Genomic DNA, 26,240 nt, shown 5'->3' on the forward strand with positions numbered 1-26,240 from the left:
CTTTGATGGGCCTTCAGGAAGCACCTAAGACACTAGAAGAAAAAAAACTGAAGTCTTGCTGAAGGGAGAGGGGCTATACTTAGGAGGGGGCTTCCTGTCATTTTTTGCCAGTGCCCAAACACTTGAAGATGGTAGCATAACCCTATCCTAATAGATATGAAAATGCTCTGTATTTCATGATGCACGATAAAGAAAATAGAATGATATCTTTTGAAACAACTCAGGGGAACATTATACATGTTGCTAACATGAATGCAGCGAACTTATTGGGGAAAGGGTCCTTCTTTGAGGGACTAAGGGTCATGTTACACAAGCAAATCACCAGCATCAGAACCTTCTCTGGTGTTGCTTACTTTCTTGCCACTTCAGTGAGATGTCACTCTGGTTCGCTAGCAATCAAGATTCTGCCGGGTCTTGGCCAATGTGAGGACAACATCCATTAGGTTTAGCAGAGTTTCACTTTGGGGATCTTACCATTTCCCGTCACAGAGTCGCCACTGGGACATCAACCTAACTTCCTGATGAAGGGTTTTGTTTGCTGCTATTTTTGTCTGTTTGACGTGTGTTGGTTAGGTGCAGTGTCGTGTGGCAGGCTGTGAGTCCCGATTGCCAAAAAACATGCGTTGTAAAAAGAGTTTAACTTGTACAAACAGGCCCAGAGGGAAGGATCACCATCCAGTGACACAACTGTGCATTGAGAAGCAACAGTCCGAAGACCCAAGGATGCTGATAGTATTTGACACGAGGGGCAGAATGTGGCTTGGCCAGTCCAACCCAAAGCGGAAGCTTCCACATGAGGTAGACGTCCCTACACTCTACCTACCTTGCCAGAATCTTTACCTATTGCTCAGCACTATCCCTGCCAGATGGTAAATCTGTCCCTACACTAGCCAATCGAATAAAGCATGCCAAATAGACTCTGCCTGACCCAAGATGAACGCCAGGGTCACACAAGGCATGAGCATCTAACCAGATCTCTGGCCCATGTGCCTGAGGAAATTATAGAGAAGCTCAGTTCCTCTCAGCTTCCTTCCACATCTGCATTGTTGCTGTGGACGAGCGCCACCTGCAGTGGAGATGACAGACTGCACCTGCCTACACATGGATAAAGACCTTACTATCACATATTGTAAACAAACTTTCACGAATATTGCTTTGTTCATGTAAATCTGTCAATTTGGTAACTACAGAGTTGCTCAACCTCCGGATCTCAGCTGTGAGATCCATGAACTTTTCATGAAAGCCATACTGCAAATTATGTAACATCTTTATGTATTATTTTATATGTTGAATTTCTGTATTTGTGCCACTGTTGACTAAACCATATAATAATAAAAAAAACTAAAATAGGCCCCTCTCAAATACACAATGCTGACACTTACCAAAACCCATCTCCTCTAGTTCGCCACCTTCAGTGTTAAAAAAAAAGAAGAAGGGGGCAGCAGACATGGGGCCACAGCTGCAGTCTATAGAAGATCATGAATCCTATCAAATATTTTTTTTAAGCAGTGGCTCCAGACCAGAAAGTCCCAGTTACACTATGTGGTCAAAACTGTGGGGAAGCCTATGCATCACACTTGTGTGTACTTGTTGGACATCCCATTCCAAAACCATAAGTGGTAATATGGGAAGGATTTCCACAAGGTTTTGGAGTGTGTCTGGGAATTTTACGCCCATTCAGCAAAAAGCATTTTTCAGGTCAGGTACGGATGTTGGAAAATAAAAAATTGGATTGTATCAGCACTCCCAATTCCTCTTAAAAGTGTTCAGTAAGGTTGAGATCAGGGCGCTCTGCAGGCCATCCATGTTCTTCCACCAGACTGTACAAACCATGTCCTTGTGGAGTTGGCTTTGTGTGCAGTGGCACAATCATGTTGGAGCAGAAGAGGGCCTTCCCTCAACCATTACCACAAGGATGGAGGCAATTTTTTTAAATGTCTTGTAGTATTAACAGTACTCTTCACTGGAAATACCTGAGCTCAATCATTTGTGGGGGTGCCCCCATAAGAAACTCCTGCGTGGTTTGGCCCACCAGGTTCACGAAGTCACTTTGGAGGAAACTCCAAAAAAAATCACAAGAGGGAATAAAAACTACCACCAGCTTTTGGCCATAAACTGTGATAGGTATCTAAAAACTTTTGGCAATATAGAAAATGTTTAAATAAAACCCTTATACTGCTATATTATGCAGAGAACAGAGGCCTTTATTTCAAAATCACTGATCATACTCATTCTTGCGTTTATATTAGATGCACTGTCAGTTCGCATGTGTTAGAAATTATATTTTAAAGTACTCTGTAACCATATAGTATGTTGATACTGTTATACAGTCTGTCGGAATATCATTAGGTGCATTGGTTTTTGCACAAAAATAGCCAAACACCAAAATGTGGCTATAAATAAAGCAAATAGATGGTGCACTCAGGTAGATAGGTACCCCTGGGGCAGTTTTATAACAAATGGCAATGGTAGTAAACAATAAGGACAAAAGTCCAATTATAAAGTCTTTGGTGGAGTAGCCCCAGGAACACCTACCACATTTATGGCCGCTGACCCAAGAGTAGAAGCAGACTCAACGGAAGAAATCTGGAACGTGCCCATAGTTTCTGGCTCCAGACTATTTAACAACTTCCAGACCGGACACTTTTACCCCCTTCCTGACCAGGGCAATTTTCAGCTTTTAGCGCTAACACACTTTGAATGACAATTGCGCGGTCATGCAACACTGTACCCAAATGAATTTTTTACCATTTTTTTTAGATAGATAAAGCTTTATTTTGGTGGTATTTATTCACCACTGGGATTTGTATTTTTTTTGGTATGTAAATGAAATGTCCAAAAAAAATTTTAAAAAAGTTTTTTAATAAAATTTTGCAAATAAATAATATTTCATCATAAATCTTAGCCAAAATTTATTCCGTTATCTTTTTAGTAAGAAAAAAAAAAAATCAAAATTAGTTTATAAGCAAAAATTATAATTTTTAAACATTTTTTTTTACATTTTTATTTTATTTTTTTATATTATTATTTTTTTTTTTTTTTCTTACATACTGTCACCCTAGCAGTACAGTGTCACCATGGTGACACTGTACTACTTGTGAGGGGTGATAAAGATTTTTTTTTTTTTTTTTACACTGATTGCTTTTACACCCATATAGTATGTAAAAGCAATAATTTCTCTTTCTCTCTGTGTGCATTCCTGCACTCATTGAGAAATACAGAGTGAGCTGTGATTGGTCACAGCTTGTCACATGGTACAAGGCTTTTGTGAATAGCCTTGTACCATGTGACCTCTGTGATCATTCACAGATTTCACACATAGTAAGCAATGATGTCAGAAGTGACATCTTGCTTACTACTTTGCATGTGATCACTGATTGGCCAATCAGTGATCACATGATCGGGACCTCGTACAGAGGTCCCGTCCGACGATTGGTGTTTCACTGCGGGCACCGGATCGCGGTGCTGCGTGCTCCCAGGGAGCGCGCACAAGCAGGGTGCGGGGAGGCTGTTTATAGATGGCCACCCGACCCTGCAGTGCCACCGTCCGGCCGTTTATATACAATGGCCAGTCGGGAAGTGGTTAAAGGAGGCTCTTACTCTGTCAGTGCTGACTGGTCTTCAGCTAATTCCCTGTGTCCTGCTGTATGCTGTGTGTATCTGTTACTGACCCGGCTTGCCATTGACCTGCTCTTGGATTCTGTTTATGCTTCTGCTCATCGGTTTCTGTTCCTGGCTTCCTCCTGACCTCGTCCCTGTCTGATGTTCCAGTACTTCATCACCTGCTCATTACTGACCCTGGCTATAACTCTGACTACTCTTCCGGCTACAGTTTGGCTCTACAGTCCTGCCTAGTGCTTGTCTTGGCTATCCATTATATCAGCTCCGGTTGTCTCGGTGTGTTCCGGCCTCACGCTTATTAGAAGTTCTGGCAAGCCACATACCCAGATCTTGCAGTTCCAGTAGAATGCTTCCTTAACCTCAGCTGGCCATTACGGCATCTCCTCTGTGATTTACCGAGGTTACACCTCCAGCCACAAGTTCTGCAATCAATATCCACAGGCACTCGTGTTTCTCCTGTCCCTCATCACCATCTGTTCCACCTTCAGTGGGGCCTGGGTTGGAGATACAAGAGAGACTGACCTTGTCAATTCAGACTTCTATCAGGTACGTGACAACAGGCCACAGCAGCGGACAACTCCAGGTTTTTTTCAGCCAAGAACTACTGTTGGCACAGGCACACCAAACTTGGGTAACTGATGATATAAGAAAGGGTTGACTGATTTGAAGAATCTTGGCTTCTGTAGCGTCAGAGTTGGACCTCCTCATAATAACTCAGCACAGTGCTGATAACTAGAAGAAACTTTTAGGTGATTTAACTGTCCATCACATACCAAAAACTAAAATATCATTACAGGTGGACTTGCTTTTTAGACTTTCATTGATAAATTTTAAACAGCATGTTGTGCCACCAGTGGTAGCTATATAAAAGGTTTCTTTCTCAGGCTAAAAAAAAAATGTGTTAAGAAGCCATGAGATGCCAAAACTACAGCTCAAAAATTATCTTATCTTTTTATGGCATCTGCAGCATTTGATGGCCATGGTTTATTGTGGCAGCACCCAAATATTGCACAGTTCCCTTTTAAGCATTAACATTTATAAAAGCATCTGTTTGCAGAACCAGGTCATTAGCTCACTTCCTCCCCCTCATTTCCTGTGGAACAGTCTAGCAGCTGACACCCTAACCTTCAGTTGGTGATATTTTATCTAAATGTGAAACCACAAAGGATATATCCTGAACTGCTCAGAATGTATTTTAAAGGTACAAAAGAAGTAAAGAGGAAATATATGCATTGTGACGTAATTGTTGATATATATATACCATGTAAGATGCTTTTCAAGGCACTTAGCTTGCAGACACAAGTCTGGCTAGGTCAGCCAGCTGGTAAATAAAAAGCTTGTTTTCCTCAAGTTCGTGTCCGGAGTTTTCCTGGAATTCCCAAAGTTGCTATTACATTATCAGAGGAACAACACACACATTGGAAAAACGTGTCCCTAGCGATGCTTCCCCCTGATTAAGTTTCCTTACACCTTCCTCTCCAGCCTTCTCCAAAGCCAAAACACTAAGTGACCACATCCACATGTGAGTTGATTGGACCACCTAATTTCCAACACCTTTTTAGGAAGGTAAAAGGTAATCCTTTTAATAACATAAGGCGTGTTTCTACACTTAAAACATAACCATACCAACAATATATTAGAAAAAGAAAATAATTGGCGTTTATTCACACAGGGTTACAAAATATAGAGAAAAGAATCAGAGGAGAGAGGCATGGAGCATTTTGACAACTTTAGTTGGGTGATGGAACTCCCAACACAACGTCAAGCTAAGAGAACTCCCTCCTCATTGGCCTACCTCATCGCAGGCTATCCCCTCTTTAGTCTGTCATGAATGCTGCTGCCAGACTCATCCACCTTACTAACCGTTCCATATCTGCCATCTCTCTCTGCCAATCCCTCCACTGGCCTCAACTCAGTGCCCTCCACCCCTCTCTGCCAATCCCTCCACTGGCCTCAACTCAGTGTCCTCCACCCCTCTCTGCCAATCCCTCCACTGGCCCCCATTCAGTGTTCTCCATCCCTCTCTGCTAATCCCTCCACTGGCCTCCATTCAGTGTCCTCCATCCCTCTCTGCCAATCCCTCCACTGGCCTCCATTCCGTGTCCTCCACCCCTCTCTGCCAATCCCTCCACTGGCCCCCATTCAATGTCCGCAATCCCTCTCTACCAATCCCTCAACTGGCCTCCATTCAGTGTCCTCCATCCCTCTCTGCCAATCCCTCCACTGGCTTCCCATTGCCCAACGGATAAAGTTCAAAACATTAACAATAACATATAAGGCCATTTATAACTCTGCCCCAAATTACATCACCAATCTTGTCTCCAAATATCACCCAAATCGTCCTCTCTGCTCCTTGCATGACCTCCTGCTCTCTAGCTCCCTTGTCTCCTCCTCCCATGCTCATCTCCAGGACTTCTCCAGGGCTTCCCCCATCCTCCCGAAATCTCTACCCCAATTTATCAGACTATCGCCTACTCTGCTCACTTTTAGGCGATCTCTGAAAACATCTCTCTTCAGGGAAGGCTATCCTGCCTTCAGCTAATAATGGAATCTTCTACTCCTCCTACCAGTCCATCCCCAAGTTATTACCTTTTGTAGCACCAGCCCTCCCTCTTAGATTGTAAGCTCCAAGGATCAGGCCCTCCTAACCCTCTTGTATTGAACTGTATTGTTGCTGCATTGTCTCCCGTTATATTGTAAAGTGCTGAGCAAACTGTTGGCGCTCTATAAATCCTGTATAATAATAATAATAATAATAAGAGATAAATGATGTCCTCTAATAAATTAAAATATTCAGTCTTCTGGGTGAAGCACATAAAACTGTACTACTTGATGTATTTCTCCATAAATGTCTTGTGGAACTCAGAATGTAGGGTGTTGTTCACAAATCTCGTCTTTTCATTTTGTCCACTCCTTTTGTGGAATTCTTAAACACCACATCATCATCATCCCACCTTCACTTTACATTAAAACTGTCTTGAGATTGTGCAGGGCCTGTGAAGTTCAGCAGAGGATTGCCACTTAAGATATTCCTCATTAAAATTTGCTCCTCTTCTGCTTTCTGTTCCAATTCTTTGCGAGCCTGTTCTTCTGCTCGCTCCATCTTAACCCTTTCCAGCTGTGCCAGCAGGGTTGCGGTATCATCATCGCTGTCTTCATCTGAGTCGTCACATTGTCTATGAGTGGGTCGTCTGCATCCAGATTTGCTGCTGGGATCTGGTCTGGACATTCATTGACATGGATGATGTGTGCTCTAATGGTGGTCATTCTCTGGTCTTCTCTCGGACAGCCACACGTTCTCTCTCCTCCAGGTGCCTCCTGAAGTCTTGACTTCTCACCTCCTCAGGGGCATCGTGGCTGGTTTGCCTATATTTGATCTTCGTGTGTGAAGGAAGATCTCAGCAGGAATATTGTATGGAAAGCTGACTTAGATCTCCTTCTACTTTCCCTCTTCCGCCCCTCCACTCTGGAAGAGCGTGATCCCTTTTTAAGATTTAATTAACACAGCTTCATATCCTTTTCCCATCAATGAGCTTGACTGATTAACGTCGTTCTTTAAGTGCATTAGGGAGCCTATTCAAATGAACAGACTGCCCTAACACAGTGCACGTTAACACGCAAAGTAACGGACCACAAAGGTCTGAACCCAGGCTAAAGTAAGAGTATTTATGTCTCCAGAACAGAGGGTAGGTAACTGTTGGCTCTTAACTTACCTCCTGTGGGCTGCCACTAGTCACGTTATCTCATGAAAGATGGGGCTGTTGCCAATGAAAACCAACCTGAAAAACCTTGTACGATCAAAGAGCTTCCCCTCTTTACAATCTTTAGGAAGGTGGAAGTGATCCCTTCCTATAAATCGGTTTTCTTGATACGTTCCGTCAAATCACACTGCTCACCTCTCATATGACAGAGTCTTTTAGCTTAAACAGGCCTTCCACGAAAATGAAAGATCTGCTTGACCGACAACAACCCACCACTGCCTTCCATATGCAAATAGTTTTAAAAAAAGCAGGTCCACATAGAGTTGCAGAAACAAGAAGACTAATGTCAGGGCCTGAATTTGAACCTGGGACTGCATTTGGCAACGACTCTTCTTGCTGAGCCACCTGGAATGCTGGAGAGCTTCCTGGACAATTCTTTGAATAATCCTGCCTTGAATCTTGTTTGTCTTGAACCTTGAACTCTTTTCTCCTCCCAAGAACCTCCAGATTTAAGTCATGTCTCTACATTTCCTGTTTGCCAGATTATTGTGCTCTCCCCGGCCGTTATCTTGTCTCTCCTGCTGCCGTCTGTATCTTCGCTGCCATTTGTTACCGACCTTTGGCTTGTTCCTCCACTACACATCTGCTTCATCCCAACCTGCAGCCATTCGTTACTGGCCTTTGGCTTGTTTACTCACAACGCTTCTGCTGGATCCATACCTGCTTATCTGCTACTGGACCTCGACTTGCTCACCTCCTGGTAGGGCGATCCATTGTGATGTAAAGGGAAACTGAGGACACTGTTGGACTGCTTTAAAGGGGGTCTGGGATGTAAAGGGTGAGCTGTGATGGGAAGTGGGGCCTGAGGGCAGTCATGTAAAAGGGGGATTTAATGTGTTAGAGTGCAAACATGAGATCTGGACCTCTGCCAGAAGAAAATTTTACCAACTGGATCCCCATGAATTTTAATTCAAGACCCCCATTTTACAGCATGTAACACCCATAATTAAGGTGTAACAGGTAACATGGCGCCAAGTCGATCATGTCACAAATTCGGAGCTGTACTCAGCCCCTTTAGTTCTTATCTTGGGCTATAAAATCATTAGTGAAGTCAGGGGTGGGCAACTGCAGCCCTTCAGCTGTTGAGGAACTATGATTCCCATCATATAAAAGAGGGTGCAGCGCTAAAATTAAGATAAAATTCAATAAAGGTGCAAAGTCCATATAATAGATTAAATGACATTAAAAGTATATATAATCAATAGTTCATAAAGGTGACAATGTGCTCCTATGATTCCAGATATCTTGATTAGTCGGTGCTTGTGCATTCAAAAATGAAAGAAATGTGCACTCAATGGACATGCAGTTAGAATGCGCGTTTAAGAAATATATCCTGATGTCATCAAGGGATCATCGGGGACAGGTCAGGTGCAGAGATAACTCCCTCTTAGGGTGGATGGGTCCTGGGACTTTAAATGATGATCCAGGAATAACCAGAGTTCCCCTTAAGGGAAACAAAATGGATACATTTACTTCGCACTTTACATCCTAACGGCCTGAACGTAGAAATTGACATAAACTGTTTCATTGAGAATAGTTAATATTTATCATCTTCCTATGTTCAACTTTTTATGGTTCTACTTCTTAGTTTCATGAATCTTCACACTTTTTGATGATTTCATACCTATCTGATTCTATTTCCACTATTAATTTTTATGATAATTTTTTATCATGTTTTTAGATGGGGGTTTGTCATTAGTTTCAATTTTATGTGTTCTTATACATATGATTAATTTTTATCGCATTCTATTCTACATATGATTTTGATTACTAGTATGTATTTTTGTCAATATCAGTCAATTTTTAAGCATTTAATATACAGTCAGGTCCATAAATATTGGGACATCGACACAATTCTAACATTTTTGGCTCTATACACCACCACAATGGATTTGAAATGAAACGAACAAGATGTGCTTTAACTGCAGACTGTCAGCTTTAATTTGAGGGTATTTACATCCAAATCAGGTGAACGGTGTAGGAATTACAACAGTTTGCATATGTGCCTCCCACTTGTTAAGGGACCAAAAGTAATGGACAGAATAATAATCATAAATCAAACTTTCACTTTTAATACTTGGTTGCAAATCCTTTGCAGTCAATTACAGCCTGAAGTCTGGAACGTATAGACATCACCAGACGCTGGGTTTCATCCCTGGTGATGCTCCGCCAGGACTCTACTGCAACCGTCTTCAGTTCCTACTTGTTCTTGGGGCATTTTCCCTTCAGTTTTGTCTTCAGCAAGTGAAATGCATGCTCAATCGGATTCAGGTCAGGTGATTGACTTGGCCATTGCATAACATTCCACTTCTTTCCCTTAAAAAACTCTTTGGTTGCTTTTGCAGTATGCTTTGGGTCATTGTCCATCTGCACTGTGAAGCGGCGTCCAATGAGTTCTGAAGCATTTGGCTGAATATGAGCAGATAATATTGCCCGAAACACTTCAGAATTCATCCTGCTGCTTTTGTCAGCAGTCACATCATCAATAAATACAAGAGAACCAGCTCTATTGGCAGCCATACATGCACACGCCATGACACTACCACCACCATGCTTCACTGATGAGGTGGTATGCTTAGGATCATGAGCAGTTCCTTTCCTTCTCCATACTCTTCTCTTCCCATCACTCTGGTACAAGTTGATCTTGGTCTCATCTGTCCATAGGATGTTTTTCCAGAACTGTGAAGGCTTTTTTAGATGTTGTTTGGCAAACTCTAATCTGGCCTTCCTGTTTTTGAGGCTCACCAATGGTTTCCATCTTGTGGTGAACCCTCTGTATTCACTCTGGTGAAGTCTTCTCTTGATTGTTGACTTTGACACACATACACCTACCTCCTGGAGAGTGTTCTTGATCTGGCCAACTGTTGTGAAGGGTGTTTTCTTCACCAGGGAAAGAATTCTTCGGTCATCCACCACAGTTGTTTTCCGTGGTCTTCCGAGTCTTTTGGTGTTGCTGAGCTCACCGGTGCGTTCCTTCTTTTTAAGAATGTTCCAAACAGTTGTTTTGCCACGCCTAATGTTTTTGCTATCTCTCTGATGGGTTTGTTTTGTTTTTTCAGCCTAATGATGGCTTGCTTCACTGATAGTGACAGCTCTTTGGATCTCATCTTGATAGTTGACAGCAACAGATTCCAAATGCAAATAGCACACTTGAAATGAACTCTGGACCTTTTATCTGCTCATTGTAATTGGGATAATGAGGGGATAACACACACCTGGCCATGGAATAGCTGAGAAGCCAATTGTCCCATTACTTTTGGTCCCTTAACAAGTGGGAGGCACATATGCAAACTGTTGTAATTCCTACACCGTTCACCTGATTTGGATGTAAATACCCTCAAATTAAAGCTGACAGTCTGCAGTTAAAGCACATCTTGCTTGTTTCATTTCAAATCCATTGTGGTGGTGTATAGAGCCAAAAATGTTAGAATTGTGTAGACGTCCAAATATTTATGGACCTGACTGTATTCTATGGATTATCATACACTTCATTTTACATTATTTTTATCGCTTTTACACTCATTGTATTCTGAATATGAGAATGATTATATGAATAATTTCTATATCCCCTGTTTTTGATGCTATTAATGAATTTTAGCATCTATTTATGTGTTATTGACTGATACATTCATTTCCCACGTTTTTTGAGGTTTTAACCATCCTTTTTCCATGGCCTATTTTTAAAGCAGTCAAAATAATATTTTCACTCATATTGCTGCTCTAATTTTTTATGAATTTTATGCATATCAGATCTGTTATAGTTCATTTTTAAAAACACCTTACCACCCCTCTTAAAGTTGGTATTGGCTCTGTATAAGGAATATTTAACTTTGAGTTCACTTACGTCTCAGCAATTAATCACTAATAAATAGAAACCTTTTGCTTTCTAACATCAATTAAGAATGGCCATGGAAAAATGGCGCCCGCTCCTATGCGTGCGCACTCGGTTTTAGCCTCCAACAAGATGGCGCTGACCTAATGCACATGCGCACGAAACACGCGAGGAGCCAATTACGCTGTGACGTCACACCACTGGAGCATCGTGGAGCTCTGGTGGCCATCTTTAATTGTGGACGGTTAGTCCAGACTCTACTACTGCTTGATTTTATTACGATTTTATCACCATTTTGATGCATCATTTACCCTTCAATAAATACATTTTAATATACTACACTATGGGCACTTCTCTGTTTTAACTCCCTCGGGGAATATTGATTTCCAGATGCCCATTACCACACAAGTTTCCAGTCTCCAGAGAGGGAGCCTCCTATATACCCTGTGAGCTGCACCCATCCATCCCTTAAGGGGAACTCTGGTTATTCCTGGATCATCATTTAAAGTCCCAGGACCTATCCACCCTAAGAGGGAGTTATCTCTGCACCTGACCTGTCCCCGATGATGCCTTGATGACATCAGGATATATTTCTTAAATGTGCATTCTAACTGTGCGTCCGGTGAGTGCCCATTTCTTCCATTTTTGAATGCACAAGCACCGACTAATCAAGATAACTGGAATCATAGGAGCACATAAAGTCACCTTTATGAACTATTGATTACATATACTTTTAATGTCATTTAATCTATTATATGGACTTTGCACCTTTATTTAATTTTTTTATTAATTTTAGCGCTGCACCCTCTTTTATATTGTTTATTTAAGGTTTTATTTGGTTACTTTTGTGCACAGCTGCTGACGTTCTTTGTCCATATTAAGTGCACTCACACACTTCTACTTTATGATTCCCATCATGCCACTGGGAGTCATGCTTGTAACTGTCCGTTCTGCAATGCCTCATGGGACATGTAATTCCACAAGAGCTAGAAGGCAGCAGTTGCCCACCCCTGGTTTAAAGCAATTCTAAAGGTTCATTTTTTTTCAGGGGGGGGGGGAATAACAAACAAGTCTATACTTACCTGCTGTGTGCAGTGATTTTGCACAGAGCAGCCTGAATCCTCCTCCTCTCTTGCTGGAAAAGTCACGCTTTTAACTAAACTATCCCGGAATGGCCGTGTCCCGATTTGCCAGGAAAGTCACGCTTTTACCTAAGCTATCCTGGAATGGCCATGTTCCGATTTGCCAGGAAAGTCACGCTTTTAACTAAGCTATCCCGGAATGGCTGTGTTCTGATTTGGAGGGAAAGTCACGCTTTTACCTAAGCTATCCCGGAATGGCCGTGTCCCGATTTGCGGGGAAAGTCATGCTTTTAACTAAGCTATTCCGGAATGGCCGTGTCCCGATTTTCCGGGATAGTCACACTTTTACCTAAGCTATCCCAGAATGGGCGTGTCCCGATTTGCCAGGAAAGTCATGCTTTTAACTAAGCTATCCCCGAATGGCCGTGTCCCGATTTGCCGGGAAAGTCATGCTTTTACTTAAGCTATCCCAGAATGGGCGTTTTCTTATTGTTTAAAATGTATTTTATTAAAAGTACTAATAAATATGTGTTTAATTCTACCAACTATTTATACTTTAATTCTTGAGAGTAGGTGCGTAAATTGGGGCAGGTTAATAGGGCAGTACTTTGCCCCAGGGGTCAATGATGCTATTAAGACGGCCCTGATCTCAACAGTTGATAAAGTGAGCATTTCAGTAAGGCCCCTTTCATACAAGCAGACCGCTGTGGTCTGCCTGTCCTTTTTTTTAGGTGGACCCAATCGGTCCATCCATAGACTTCTATCGACTGGCGAGTGTCAGCAGACAATAGTCCACTGACACTCGCCGGCATCCTATCATATATGCCAAAAACAGACGGATGGGGATCCGTTCCCCATCCGTCCAGCGGATCAGATGACAATCGGGAGAAAACGGACAGGCGGTCCGTTTCCATCAGACCGTCCCATTGAAGTCAGTGGGTTGTGTCTGTATCTGCAGCAGCAGAGCGGACAGACACCTATCATCCACCTGCTGAGCGAGGATCAGCGGAGAGATCCCCTTCTGAGCAGGCGGATCAGGCTGACAGATCCGTCCCATTTGAAAGGGGCCTAACGTTACAAATCTGAATTAGTAAATTCCTGACTTGCAACATTATACAGCAACAGCATAATTTTGCAAAAAGCTTCACCTTTTATTAAAAAAAAAAAATCCTTAAGCTTCAGTAAAGTAACGAGGACAGTTTGCTGCAGGCACAGGAAGCATTTCCTTCAGTCTCCCCTCCTCCAGCCATCACTCAGATCGTAACACCATAACTTTGTCACAAGAGGCTGCGTCAGGGGATAATCTCTGTCAGGTAATTGTGAACACAACCAAAAAACTGTACCAGGATTTGCATGATTGCTACATCCGAGCTGGCATCTCATTCCAAGAAATAGATGCTGACTCTGTATAATGCTGGAACAAAGATGGTGTCACAGATACTTAACATGCGTGTACTTAACATGTAAAAATATATGTAATGTCCACTTGCAGCAGGGAGCATAAAGTGATTGTAGTGGCTAATCTACAAATTTTCACATAGAATGACAATATGGAAGCGAGAATGTGAAACGTCATGCCGAACATTACTTTGAGGTAAACACTTCAATAATAATTCATAAGACACATAATAATATGTCATCACTGACAACACACTGGGGTTGATTTACTAAAACTGAAAAATCTGGTGCAGCTGTGCATGGGAGCCAATCAGCTTCTAACTTCAGCTTGTTCAATTAACCCCTCGCCCTCCAGAGGATTTCCCCCCCTTCCTGACCAGGCCATTTTTTGCCGTACGGCGCTGCGTTACTTTAACTTACAATTGCGCGGTCATGCAACGCTGCACCCAAATGAAATTTAAGTCCTTTTTGCCAATGACTTGATCTTTCTTTTGGTGGTATTTGATTGCCCCTGCGTTTTTAGTTTTTGCACTATAAGCAAAAACAGAACGCCGATTTTGGTAAAAATACTATATTTTTGACTTTTTGCTTTTACAGTGAAGGAAATGCGTATTTGATCCCCTGCTGATTTTGAATGTTTGTCCACTCACAAAGAAATGATCGGTCTAACAATTGAATGTTCGGTGTATTGTAACACTGAGAGACAGAATAGTAACAAAACATTCAGCAGAAATGCATGTCTAACAAATGATGACTGATTTGCATGTTCATGAGGGAAATAAGTATTTGATCCCCTTCACAAAACATGACTTAGTACTTGGTGGCAAATCCCTTGTTGGCAATCAGAGGTCAGACATTTCCTGTAGTTGGTCACCAGGTTTGCACACATCTCAGGAGGGATTTTGGCCCACTCCAGTTGGCAGATCCTCTCCAAGGCATTAACGTTTGGTGGCTGACGTTTGGCAACTCGAACTTTCAGCTCCCTTCACAGATTTTCAATCGGATTAAGGTCTGGAGACTGGCTACGCCACTCCGGGACCTTAATGTGCTTCTTCTTGAGCCACTCCTTTGTTGCCTTGGCCGTGTGTTTTGGGTCATTCTCATGCTGGAACACCCATTCACAACCCATTTTCAATGCCCTGGCTGAGGGAAGAAGGTTCTCATCCAAGATTTGTCGGTACATTGCCCTGTCCATCGTCCCTTTGATGCGGTGCAGTTGTCCTGTCCCCTTAGCAGAAAAACACCCCCAAAGCAGAACGTTTCCACCACCATGTTTCACAGTTGGGATGGTGTTCTTGGGGTCATAGGCAGCATTCCTCCTTCTTCAAACACGGCGAGTTGAGTTGATGCCAAAGAGCTCGATTTTGGTCTCATCTGACCACAACACTTTCAACCAGTTCTCCTCTGCATCATTCAGATGTTCAGTGGCAAACTTCAGACGGGCCTGGACATGTGCTTTCTTGAGCAGAGGGACTGTGTGGGCACTGCAGGATTTCAGTCCTTGTCAGCGTAATGTGTTACCAATTGTTTTCTTGGTGACTGTGGTCCCAGCTGCCTGGAGATCATTGACAAGATCCTCACGTGTAGTTCTCGGATGATTCCTCAATGTTCTCATTATCAATGACACTCCACGAGGTGAGATCTTGCACGGTGCACCAGACCTAGGGAGACTGACAGGTGTTTTGTGTTTCTTCCATTTGCGAATGATTGCACCAACTGTTGTCACCTTCTCACCAAGCTGCTTGGCGATAGTTTGGTAGCCCAGTCCAGCCTTGTGTAAGTCTACAATCTTGTCCCTGACATCCTTGGACAGCTCTTTGGTCTATGCCATGGAGGAGATTGTTTGATTGCTCCTGTGGACAGGTGTCTTTTATACAGGTAACAAAATGAGATTAGCAGCACTCCCTTTAAGAGACTGCTTCTAATCACAGCTTGTTACCTGTATGAAAGACACCTGGTAGCCAGAAATGCTGCTGAATGATAGGGGATCAAATACTTAAACAAATAAAATATTGAATGTGTCGCGCTCCTCAAAGGGTGTTTAGTGATGTATAATATATACTATATGTAAATGAAATAAATAAATCTAAATAAATAAATATTAATTCATGGTGATATGATTTAAATTAAATTTAAAACACTCCCAGTGCTATAATTAATTCAATTATAATTAGCTAAAAAATATATTTAATAATGTGAAGAAATAATGTATTTAAATTATATAATCATGACGCTAAAATGAAACAAATCAAGCGAGCAAAGGAACCTCCATGCACAGTGATATATATGTGCAAAGAATGTGTATGTGCAAAAATGCAAATATTGCCCAAAACAGTTATATATAAAAAATATATATATAATAAAGTGCAATAACCAAATAAATATAAAAAATAAATAATGATAAAACTGTGCAAATAATATGTTATAATCACTTCACTTATGCAACCTAAAGTGGTGATTAGAACTGTATACTACTAATCCTTAGCTTGGATGACATATAGTCGTCCCAATCTATTTATGCAGATATATGGAAAGTCTATTGCTGTTGAAGTAGACTGTGGTGTTACTTTCCTTCCACTAGATGGCCTCCCAGTTCCTTCTGAGTTGTGAGGGCTGGATGGATGGATATAGATATCGCCCCTCGTGTTGTTTGGGGTCTATCTCCTATCTCCTCTTTTTCCCTTTTACTCCTCCGATTTAGGCCATGAAAAAGAAAGATTCCCACATGGTGCTTTATCCTTTATAAAAGGTTTTAATGCGTCTCCAGAAAAATGCAAACTCACATTCCACAGAGCAATACAGAGCGTTTTTTTAAAATGTGTGCCCTCGCACAAAGACAGTACTCGCCGTTCCGCTGATAGTGGCGTCGTGACGTCAGAGCCCCTCCCCTACGCGTTACGCCACAGGGTCACGTGGCTTCCTCAGGGGGATGTAGTCTACATCCCCCTGAGGAAGCCACGTGACCCTGTGGCGCAACGCGTAGGGGAGGGGCTCTGACATCACTATCAGCGGAACGGCGAGTACTGTCTTTGTGCGAGGGCACACATTTTAAAAAAACGCTCTGTATTGCTCTGTGGAATGTGAGTTTGCATTTTTCTGGAGACGCATTAAAACCTTTTATAAAGGATAAAGCACCATGTGGGAATCTTTCTTTTTCATGGCCTAAATCGGAGGAGTAAAAGGGAAGAAGAGGAGATAGGAGATAGACCCCAAACAACACGAGGGGAGATATCTATATCCATCTATCCAGCCCTCACAACTCAGAAGGAACTGGGAGGCCATCTAGTGCGGGTGTCGGCAACCCGCGGCTCCGGAGCCGCATGCGGCTCTTTTTCACCTTTCCTGCGGCTCCGGAGCACACTGCCCACCAGGTGACAGGCAATAGGGTCGGCAAGCCGCGGCTCTTTTAATGTAGATCTTCTGTGTGCCGGGCGCCCGCTGGCAAACATTGGCTGTCAGGATGTAGGCGGGGCAGCCCGGATGTAGGCGGGGCAGCGTGACGAACTCCTCTCCTCTCACAGTCCGCCCTGAAGACCAGAACGGCGCGGGAACCCAGCGAGAGGAACGCGCGGAGCAAAGGTAAGTGAATTCACACAATATGGGGAATGAATTACTATGGGGGATGAATTACTATAGGGGGGATGAATTACTATAGGGGGGATGAATTACTACGGGGGATGAATTACTACAGGGGAGATGAATTACTATATGGAGGGATGAATTACTATATGAGGGATGAATTACTATATGGGATGAATTACTATGGGGGATGAATTACTATGGGGGATGAATTACTATAGGGGGGATGAATTACTATAGGGGGGATGAATTACTATAGGGGGGATGAATTACTATAGGGTGGATGAATTACTATAGGGGGGATGAATTACTATATGGGGGATGAATTACTATAGGGGGGATGAATTACTACGGGGGATGAATTACTATATGGGGGATGAATTACTATAGGGGGGATGAATTACTATGGGGGATGAATTACTATATGGGGGATGAATTACTATGGGGGATGAATTACTATGGGGGATGAATTACTATATGGGGGATGAATTACTATATGGGGGATGAATTACTATGGGGGATGAATTACTATGGGGGATGAATTACTATATGGGGGATGAATTACTATATGGGGGATGTATTTTCAGTTTTAAAAATGTTTCTCTCAAAATAAATTTCAATCGTGGTTTTGGCGAGATTTGGCTCAGTCGAAAAAAAAAGGTTGCCCACCACTGACCTAAGGCTATGATTGTGATTATGACTATACACTGTGGCCCTGATTAACCCTTTGCTTACTGGGCCCTTAAACCCCCTTCATGACCAGAGCGTTTTTTGCAATATATGCAGTGTCGGATTTGTTTTAAATGTTGCAATGGTTTTGCGGCTCCCAGTCTTTTTTTCCCTCTCGGAAATGGGTCCAAGTGGCTCTTTATGTCTTAAAGGTTGCAGACCCCTGATCTAGTGGAAGGAAAGTAACACCACAGTCTACTTCAACAGCAATAGACTTTCCATATATCTGCATAAATAGATTGGGACGACTATATGTCATCCAAGCTAAGGATTAGTAGTATACAGTTCTAATCACCACTTTAGGTTGCATAAGTGAAGTGATTATAACATATTATTTGCACAGTTTTATCATTATTTATTTTTTATATTTATTTGGTTATTGCACTTTATTATATATATATTTTTTTATATATAACTGTTTTGGGCAATATTTGCATTTTTGCACATACACATTCTTTGCACATATATATCACTGTGCATGGAGGTTCCTTTGCTTACTTGATTTGTTTCATTTTAGCGTCATCTTTATATAATTTAAATACATTATTTCTTCACATTATTAAATATATTTTTTAGATAATTATAATTGAATTAATTATAGCACTGGGAGTGTTTTAAATTTAATTTAAATCATATCACCATGAATTAATATTTATTTATTTAGATTTATTTATTTCATTTACACATAGTATATATTATACATCACTAAACGCCCTTTGAGGAGCGCGACACATTCAATATTTTATTTGTTTATTTTCACACAGCATTTTGAGTATGTGTTTTATGTGTTGATGCACCATCACATTTAAAGGAGTTAATTACTTATAAGCATCTCTGTGCCACCATAGTAGCTCACAAGTACACACTCTTATAAGATTTGGATCAAATACTTATTTCTCTCATGACCATGCAAATCAGTGCATCATTTGTTAGACATGCATTTCTGCTGAAGTTTTTGCTGCTATTCTGTCTCTCAGTGTTACAATACACCGATCATTCGATTTTTAGACCAATCATGTGAGTGGGCAAACATTCAAAATCAGCAGGGGATCAAATACTTATTTCCTCCACTGTAAACATGTCCAGTAAAAAAATTTAAAAAATCAAAATGTCATCATAAATTTCTTCCAAAATGTATTCTGCTCCATGTCTTTGCTAAAAAAAATCCCAATACGTGTAAATTAATTGGTTTACGTGAAAATCATAGCATCTACAAATGGCAGTTTATATACTGGAATTATTTTTTTTTTATTTTTACTAGTAATGGTGGCGATCAGCGACTTATAGCGGGTCTGTGGCGGGCATTCTGACAGTGGGGGGGAAGAACTGACTAACTGCCACTGACATCCCCAGTGACACCAATACAGTGATCAGTGCTAATAAAAAACACTGACGCTGTACTAATGGCACTGGGCAGGAAGGGGTTAACGTGGGGCGATCAAAGGGTTAACTGTGTGCGTGTTTTCCACTGTAAGCAAACTGCTTTGGATGGCTGTGCTATGCAGAGCCATACAAAGCAGTGTGCAGGAGCTGATGGGGAGAGATCTGTATTTTTTACATACAGGTCTCTCCCCCGTTGGTAATGCTCGGAGATCGTTGGATGCTGGCGGGGAATCACTGGCCAGGAAGCGGTGATTGACAGCCGAGGCCGTGAATGGTGGCGCGGGTAGGGTATGCACGCGCTCCCTACCCGGAACTGCAAAATCACTTATATATACACACACGTGATTTTGTGCACCTGTGCCACTCTGTAACAGTGTATCTGCTATAGGGCAGTGCGGAAGCTTTGAGAATAAAACCTAGACGCCCATTGGTTTCTATGCAGAGCCGCACCAGATTTTGCACTCTTCAGTTTTAATAAATAACCCCACTATGTTTTCTCTTTCAATCACGACATCCACCACCCATGTAGTATAGTCCTAGGACTTCGCCCCTCTATGAGTCTTTTCGTGGCTGATAAGATAGGATTTTCGAGAAAAACATTTCCCACATTCGGAACATGAATACGGCTTCTCCCCCGTGTGAACTTTTTCGTGCGTAATAAGATTTGATTTCTGAGTGAAACGTTTCCCGCACACGGCACAAGAAAACGGCTTCTCCCCTGAATGAGTCCTCTGGTGTCTGGCTAGAGTTGATCTGTCAGCAAAACATCTCCCGCATTCAGTGCAGGAAAACGGTTTCTCTCCTGTGTGAGTCCTCTCGTGGGAAATAAGATATCGCCTCTGGTGGAAACTCTTCCCGCATGCAGAGCATGAATACGGCTTCACCCCAGCATGACAGCTCTGATGGGCGTTCAGATTTGACCGTTCGGCGAAACATTTCCCACATTCGGCACAAAAGAACGGCTTCATCCCCGTGTGAGTTCTTTCGTGCGATCGGAGCCGGACTCGCTGGATGAAACATTTCCCACATTCCGAACACGAGTAAGGTTTCACCCCCGTGTGAGTCCTCTGGTGTATAAAAAGTCTGGCCCTCTGAGGGAAACATTTCCCGCATTCCGCACAGGAAAATTGATTGTCCCCCGTGTGAGAATTTAGATGTGAAATTAGATTTCTTTTCCGGGTAAAGCATTTGCCACATTCGCGACATGAATATGGCTTCTCCCCTTGGTGGCTTCCCTGGTGTAAGGTGAGGTCCTCTTCTTGGGTAAAACATTCGCCACCCTCAGAACACGGGAAGGTTGTACCATGATATGTGGTGGGAGGTGAGTGACTAGGAATATCCCATCCACATGTAGAGGGATTAGACAAAGGATCTGCACTGGGAAACACTGGATGGAAATTTGGGGTTTCTTCAAAAGATTCGGATGTGATGTCATCATCATCTGAGGAACCATATTTGATGTCATCATCTTCTGTCAAACCATCTACAGAAATAACAGGATCTTTTTCCCAGTTACTGCTGTTGTGTTGTCCATCTGAAAGAATTAATGGTAAAAGTGATTTTTGAGATCATATATCTTGAATTATTTTAGTGTTCATCCTAAAAGAATTGTTTTTTTTTTTTTACATGTGTACGTGTTCCATCAACACCACAAGGCCTTCATAGGAACTAACCCTACTGTCTCCTTGCCAAGTATATTCTACTCTTCAATTCTTCTTGAAGGCCATCCACCTGTATGGGTATGTAAGCTTCGACCCCAGGCCTCTTGATCTATCCCACGCAAAACCTTCACTGCCCTCCTCAAACAACAAAAAAAAGGGCCAGAGCTTGTTTAACCCCTTAACACAAATATGCGGCCTCACAGAACTGGCATTTGTTTCTGTGGGGGCTGCATATTTGCGCACCTGTCTTTGTGCTGGGAAGTCAGCCAGTAAACCCCCCAGCATGTTATCCTATGTGTCCATGCACACATAGACTGTAATCAATGTTTTTTGGCAGGGGCATTTTTTTGGCTGGGAAAAAAAAACAAAAAAAAAACAACAAACCAGGACTAGTGGGTTCCTAGAGTAGTTTTATTTAGCTGTAAAAACGCTCTAACGCTGAAAAACACGGCAAACCGGTTTTGGTTAAAACAGTGTGCATAAGGGCTTATATAAAGCAAAAATGACTGAAGATTTTGAAAAAATTATATATTTTTAACTTTCTGCTATAAAACATATTCAACGGTAATAAAAAAAATCTTAATAAATTGTGGCCAAAATTTATTTTTTGGAAAAAAAAAAACCCAATAAGTGAAATTTGATTGGTTTGTGTAAACGTTATAGCGTCTACAAACTACGGAATGTATATTGGAATTCTTTTTTTATACTAGTAATGGAGGTGATCAGTAACTAATAGTGGAACTGCGATAGTGCGGCGGGCAATCTGACACTGGGTGGGAACTGACACTGACATCACTAGTAACACTAATACAGTGATAATACTACATACCAGGGGTACCGAATTAAAATTCACGGGGGTCTGGTCAGTAAAATTTTCTTTTAGTGGAGGTCCGAGTGTCATGTTGGTGCTATGACTCAGATCCTGCACATCACAACCTCCCATGCACATCCCAGTTCCTCACCTCACCCCCATCCCCCCTTTTACATCACAGACCGCCCCCTTCACACCATCACAGACCCCCCCATCACTGACTGCTCCATCACAGACCGTCCCATCACAGACTCCCCAAAGACCCCCCATCACAGACCCTGCTCATCACAGACCCCCTCAGCATGGATGCCCTCCATCACAGACCCCTCTCATTACAGATCCCCATCAGCACAGACCCCTCTCATTACAGATCCCCCTCAGCACAGACCTCTCATCACAGACCTCTCCCCCCCAATCACAGACCCCCGCTCATCTCAGATCACCCCATCACAGTCCTCCCTGCATATTACAGATTCCTGTAAGGTAGGACAGTGTGGGAGGGGGGAGTGCTACGATAACATCGTAGCACTCCCCCCTCCCACACTGTCCTACCTTATTCACACAAGACGACAAGCACGACAGGTCTGGACATAGGGTGGGACTTTTCATGTTAAAAAAGGTGGGTAAATGACTGCTTGGACCACCCTGCTGCCTAGCAACCAATCCTTTGCAACCAATCACTTGCTTCCTAACATGAATACTCCCGCCCTATGTCCAGACCTGCCGCGCTTCTCATCTGGTGTGAATAAGATGTGTGGAGAGGAGGGAGTGCTGCGATGTTATTAAAGGGATAGACCTGCTGTGCCTCAAATGCTGTGCCCTTCCTTGAGGAGAACAGCGGCAGCGGTGGGCGGGCGAGCCGGCAGCAGGGAAAGGACATTCAGGCAACCATTTGGCGAGGCTGCTGTCCGAAAACGAATGATTTTGGGTCCAGATCCGGACGGTCATTTAGTGATGCCTGCTATATACTGTCACTGTACGGACACTGGCTGGAAAGGGGTTAACATCTAGGGGTAACCAAAGGGTTAACTGTGTGCCTAACAAGTGTCACGTATGCTGATTTTACTAAGAGATGGAACAGTTTTATCTCCCTGCTTTGCAAGGAGAAAAAAAACAGCCATATCTTTGCTCTATGTACAGAGCCCTGTGTTAGTAAACACAGGGCTCTGAACTGTCATTTGCTAGGCCGATCAGCAGGTCCTGCCCATAAATCATTGGCCGGGACCTCCTGATCGACCTGTGCTGTGCCGAAGGGCAGCACAGATGAGTAGGGGGGAAGCATGTGGCCTCCCCGCTGAAGTATATATGGGGTGGTTTGCAAGCGGTTAACAATGTTTACGGTTCCTGCATGGAATTTGGACATTTTCAGAGATGGAGGCTGAGTAAAAGGAAACCCAACTAGGAGGATCTAACACTTTCTTCTGGATTTACTGTTTAGTACTCACCCGTGCTGATCTCTGGAAGGGTTTCCTCCTCCTTACATGACTCTTCTGCTTCCTCTTTCACTTCAACTTTAACATCAAACAGATTTTCACACTAATGGAAACACAATATATAATTACATTTTGAAGGACCTGAGATAAAAATAGGATACCTTCATGTTATTAGAATTAGTACGGGGCAAATTTATTGCACTTTTCGGCAAAACCCTCTGTGTGGTTTACCTGATCCTCCTGAAGGATCTCCTGATCTTCCTGAGGGATCTCCTGATCCCCCTGAGGGATCTCCTGATCCCCCTGAGGGATCTCCTGATGTTCCTGTGTGGAGTTCTGGGAATACAAAGGATGGGGACACGTCTCTGGTGGGTTCCCATTACTGGATTCATCTGTAGGAAACACACACGCTGGCTGAATACATTGTTTCTATGTCTTTATATCAGAGGATGTGTGTATCTAGGTGGATCCTCAATACAAAAAATGAAAGTCTCCTCTTACCTGGTGATGTGAGGGGCGGCCGGTTCTCCATCATGGCGTCCTTGTAGAGATCCTTGTGTCCTTCTATATACTCCCACTCCTCCATGGAGAAATAGACAGTGACCTCCTGACACCTTATAGGAACCTGACACACACAATGATACAGTCACCATCCAGACACATCCCTTGTCTGTTACTGGAGAATGTCCCAGAATTCACAGCACCGCTCACCTCTCCCGTCAGCAGCTCAATGATCTTCTGGGTAACTTCCAGAATCTTTGCGTCATTGGTTATCTTCGGTATCAGAGACTGAGGTAAAGGCTCCATGATGCGGTGTTCGCTCCTACTACATCTTCCTGACATACAGGGATGACTACTGGGTGTCATATATTCACAAGCTGTCTTCTTCACTAGAATGTAATCCTGTGATTATTGAATAAATATAAAAATGAGCTTTTCCTCACTTCTCCATTCCGGTGTGTGTTTTATTAATAGAGATGAGTGAAGTCATGTGACATCCCAGAATCCTCCTCACCTCTCCGGTCAGGTCTGTGTTTTATTAGTAGAGATAAGCGTGATGTCGTGAACTCCCAGAATCATCCTCCCCTCTCTGGTCAGGTCTGTGTTTTATTAATAGAGATGAGAGTGATGTCATGTGACCTCCCAGAATCCTCCTCACCTCTCCGGTCAGGTCTGTTTTATTAATAGAGATAAGAGTGATGTCATGCAGGGGCGGATGGACAACTCATGGGGCCCCGGGCAATAGGGGATCATGGGGCCCCTGTATCCTTGCCCAAACTCAAAAAAGCCTATGAAAAAAAAAAAGGTACCAGGGGCATCTCATGGGGCCCTCTACTGACCCCGATCCCTCGGGCAGTGCCCGAGTTTCCAAATGGTCAGTCAGCCCGTCATGTGACCTCCCAGAATCCTCCTCACCTCTCCGGTCAGGTCTGTGTTTTATTAATAGAGATAATACTGATGTCATGTGACCTCCCACAATCCTCCTCACCTCTCCGGTCATTAGGTAGATGATTTCAAGAGTGAGGTTTAATATCCTCTCCATAAGCTTGTTACTTTCCTTGTCCATTTTCTGTGAATTAGTCATGACCAAGTGGAGGAGATGATCACAGAATACTGTACATCAATCAGAGAGAGGACTTAGACCTATAGATAAAACAGAACAGTAGGTCTATGAATTTAATGGTCAGAGGTGTTATTGTACCCTCAAACATCGGCTCCAATGGCCTTACTTACCCTCTACAGCTAAAAAGAGTAACCTGTGCAATAGTATTTCCTCTAACCAAAAAGGACCTGCCAAGAACTGACTATTCCCTTGCATGCCACTTGCCTAGACTTCTGCTTGGACCTGACTACTCTCCCGCCTGCTTCCTGCCTTGATCTGACTATTCTCTTGTCTTATGCCTGCCATGACCTCTGCGTGCCAAGAACTATTCTCTTGCATGCCACTTGTCTAGACTTCTGCTTGGACCTGACTACTTTCTCACCTGCTGCCTGCCTTGATCTGACTAGTCTCTTACCTTATGTCTCCCATGACCGCTGTGTAGATCCAGCTACTCTCTTGCTTGCCACCTGCCAAGATCTGACCATTCCATTGCGTGCCACTTGTCTAGACTTCTGCTTGGACCTGACTACTTTCTCACCTGCTGCCTACCCTGAGCATTCTCTTGCCCTATGCCTGCGACAAACTCTGCCTGGACCCGACTACTTTCTGGCTCGTTCCCTTCCAAGACCTGACCATTCCACTTGCCCAAAGAAAAAAAAGCAAATGAGAATGAGTCAACAGCCTAGGTTCACATATTGGCGGGTCGGGAATGTGTGCATAATTGTGCACTTGCTCCTGACCCCCACAGAAACGTGTTGCTCTTTCGTAAACACATGGGTCGCCATTGTTTCTCAATAGCACCCCCACGCATAGGCACCCATGTGTGAAACCAAATGGTGGCGATTCTGTGTGGCGCGTTTTGAAAAAAGGGATAGGGGACTTCTTTTAATGAGTTTCTCATAGGTACAGCAGCCCATTCAAATGAAATGCGTACACACATATGTGAACCTAGCCTTAGCATGTGTCTTGGGTGAGCCCGCTTGGGGGGGTGGGGGGGGGCTGCCATAACATCATCTCTTCTCTAAAAGCTTGAGGATGGAGCAACACTTCAGGTCAGCACCATAAAAAATTCTCATTTGCGTCGCGTCAAATGATTGTTGCATATACCTAATCAATGAGAAAAATTGGTTAAATAATCGATTGAAATGTTCCATCTGGTAAAAATAAAAATAATCAATGAGTATATGGCCACACCACGACACTATGATATACACTCACTGGCCACTTGATTAAGTCCACCTTGCTAGTACCGGGTTGGACCCCCTTTTCCCTTCATTCTTCATGGCATAGATCCAACAAGATGTTGCAAATATTCCTGAGATTTTGGTCCATGTTGACATGATAGCA

The 26,240-nt window shown here is 42.9% G+C and overlaps 1 protein-coding gene across 1 annotated transcript in view; it reads right to left on the minus strand.

Moving 5' to 3' along the window:
- LOC149466270 (uncharacterized) overlaps positions 1-25,832 on the minus strand; it is a 59,485-nt gene extending 33,653 nt beyond the window's left edge. Inside the window, 8 exon segments of the mRNA XM_089672723.1 lie at positions 1,140-1,248; positions 6,587-6,797; positions 19,929-20,919; positions 23,303-23,393; positions 23,522-23,682; positions 23,792-23,915; positions 24,002-24,193; positions 24,780-25,832. Of these exon segments, the coding sequence (XP_089528849.1) occupies positions 1,140-1,248; positions 6,587-6,797; positions 19,929-20,919; positions 23,303-23,393; positions 23,522-23,682; positions 23,792-23,915; positions 24,002-24,193; positions 24,780-24,875 (1,975 nt within the window). The 5' untranslated portion in view covers positions 24,876-25,832.
- Between the last annotated feature and the right edge of the window lie 408 nt (positions 25,833-26,240).

This window comes from Staurois parvus, unplaced genomic scaffold (genome assembly GCF_062004578.1).
Source record: "Staurois parvus isolate SC_StPar_1 unplaced genomic scaffold, SC_StPar_1.0 ptg000132l, whole genome shotgun sequence".
In the NCBI taxonomy this organism is placed as follows: Eukaryota; Metazoa; Chordata; class Amphibia; order Anura; family Ranidae; genus Staurois; species Staurois parvus.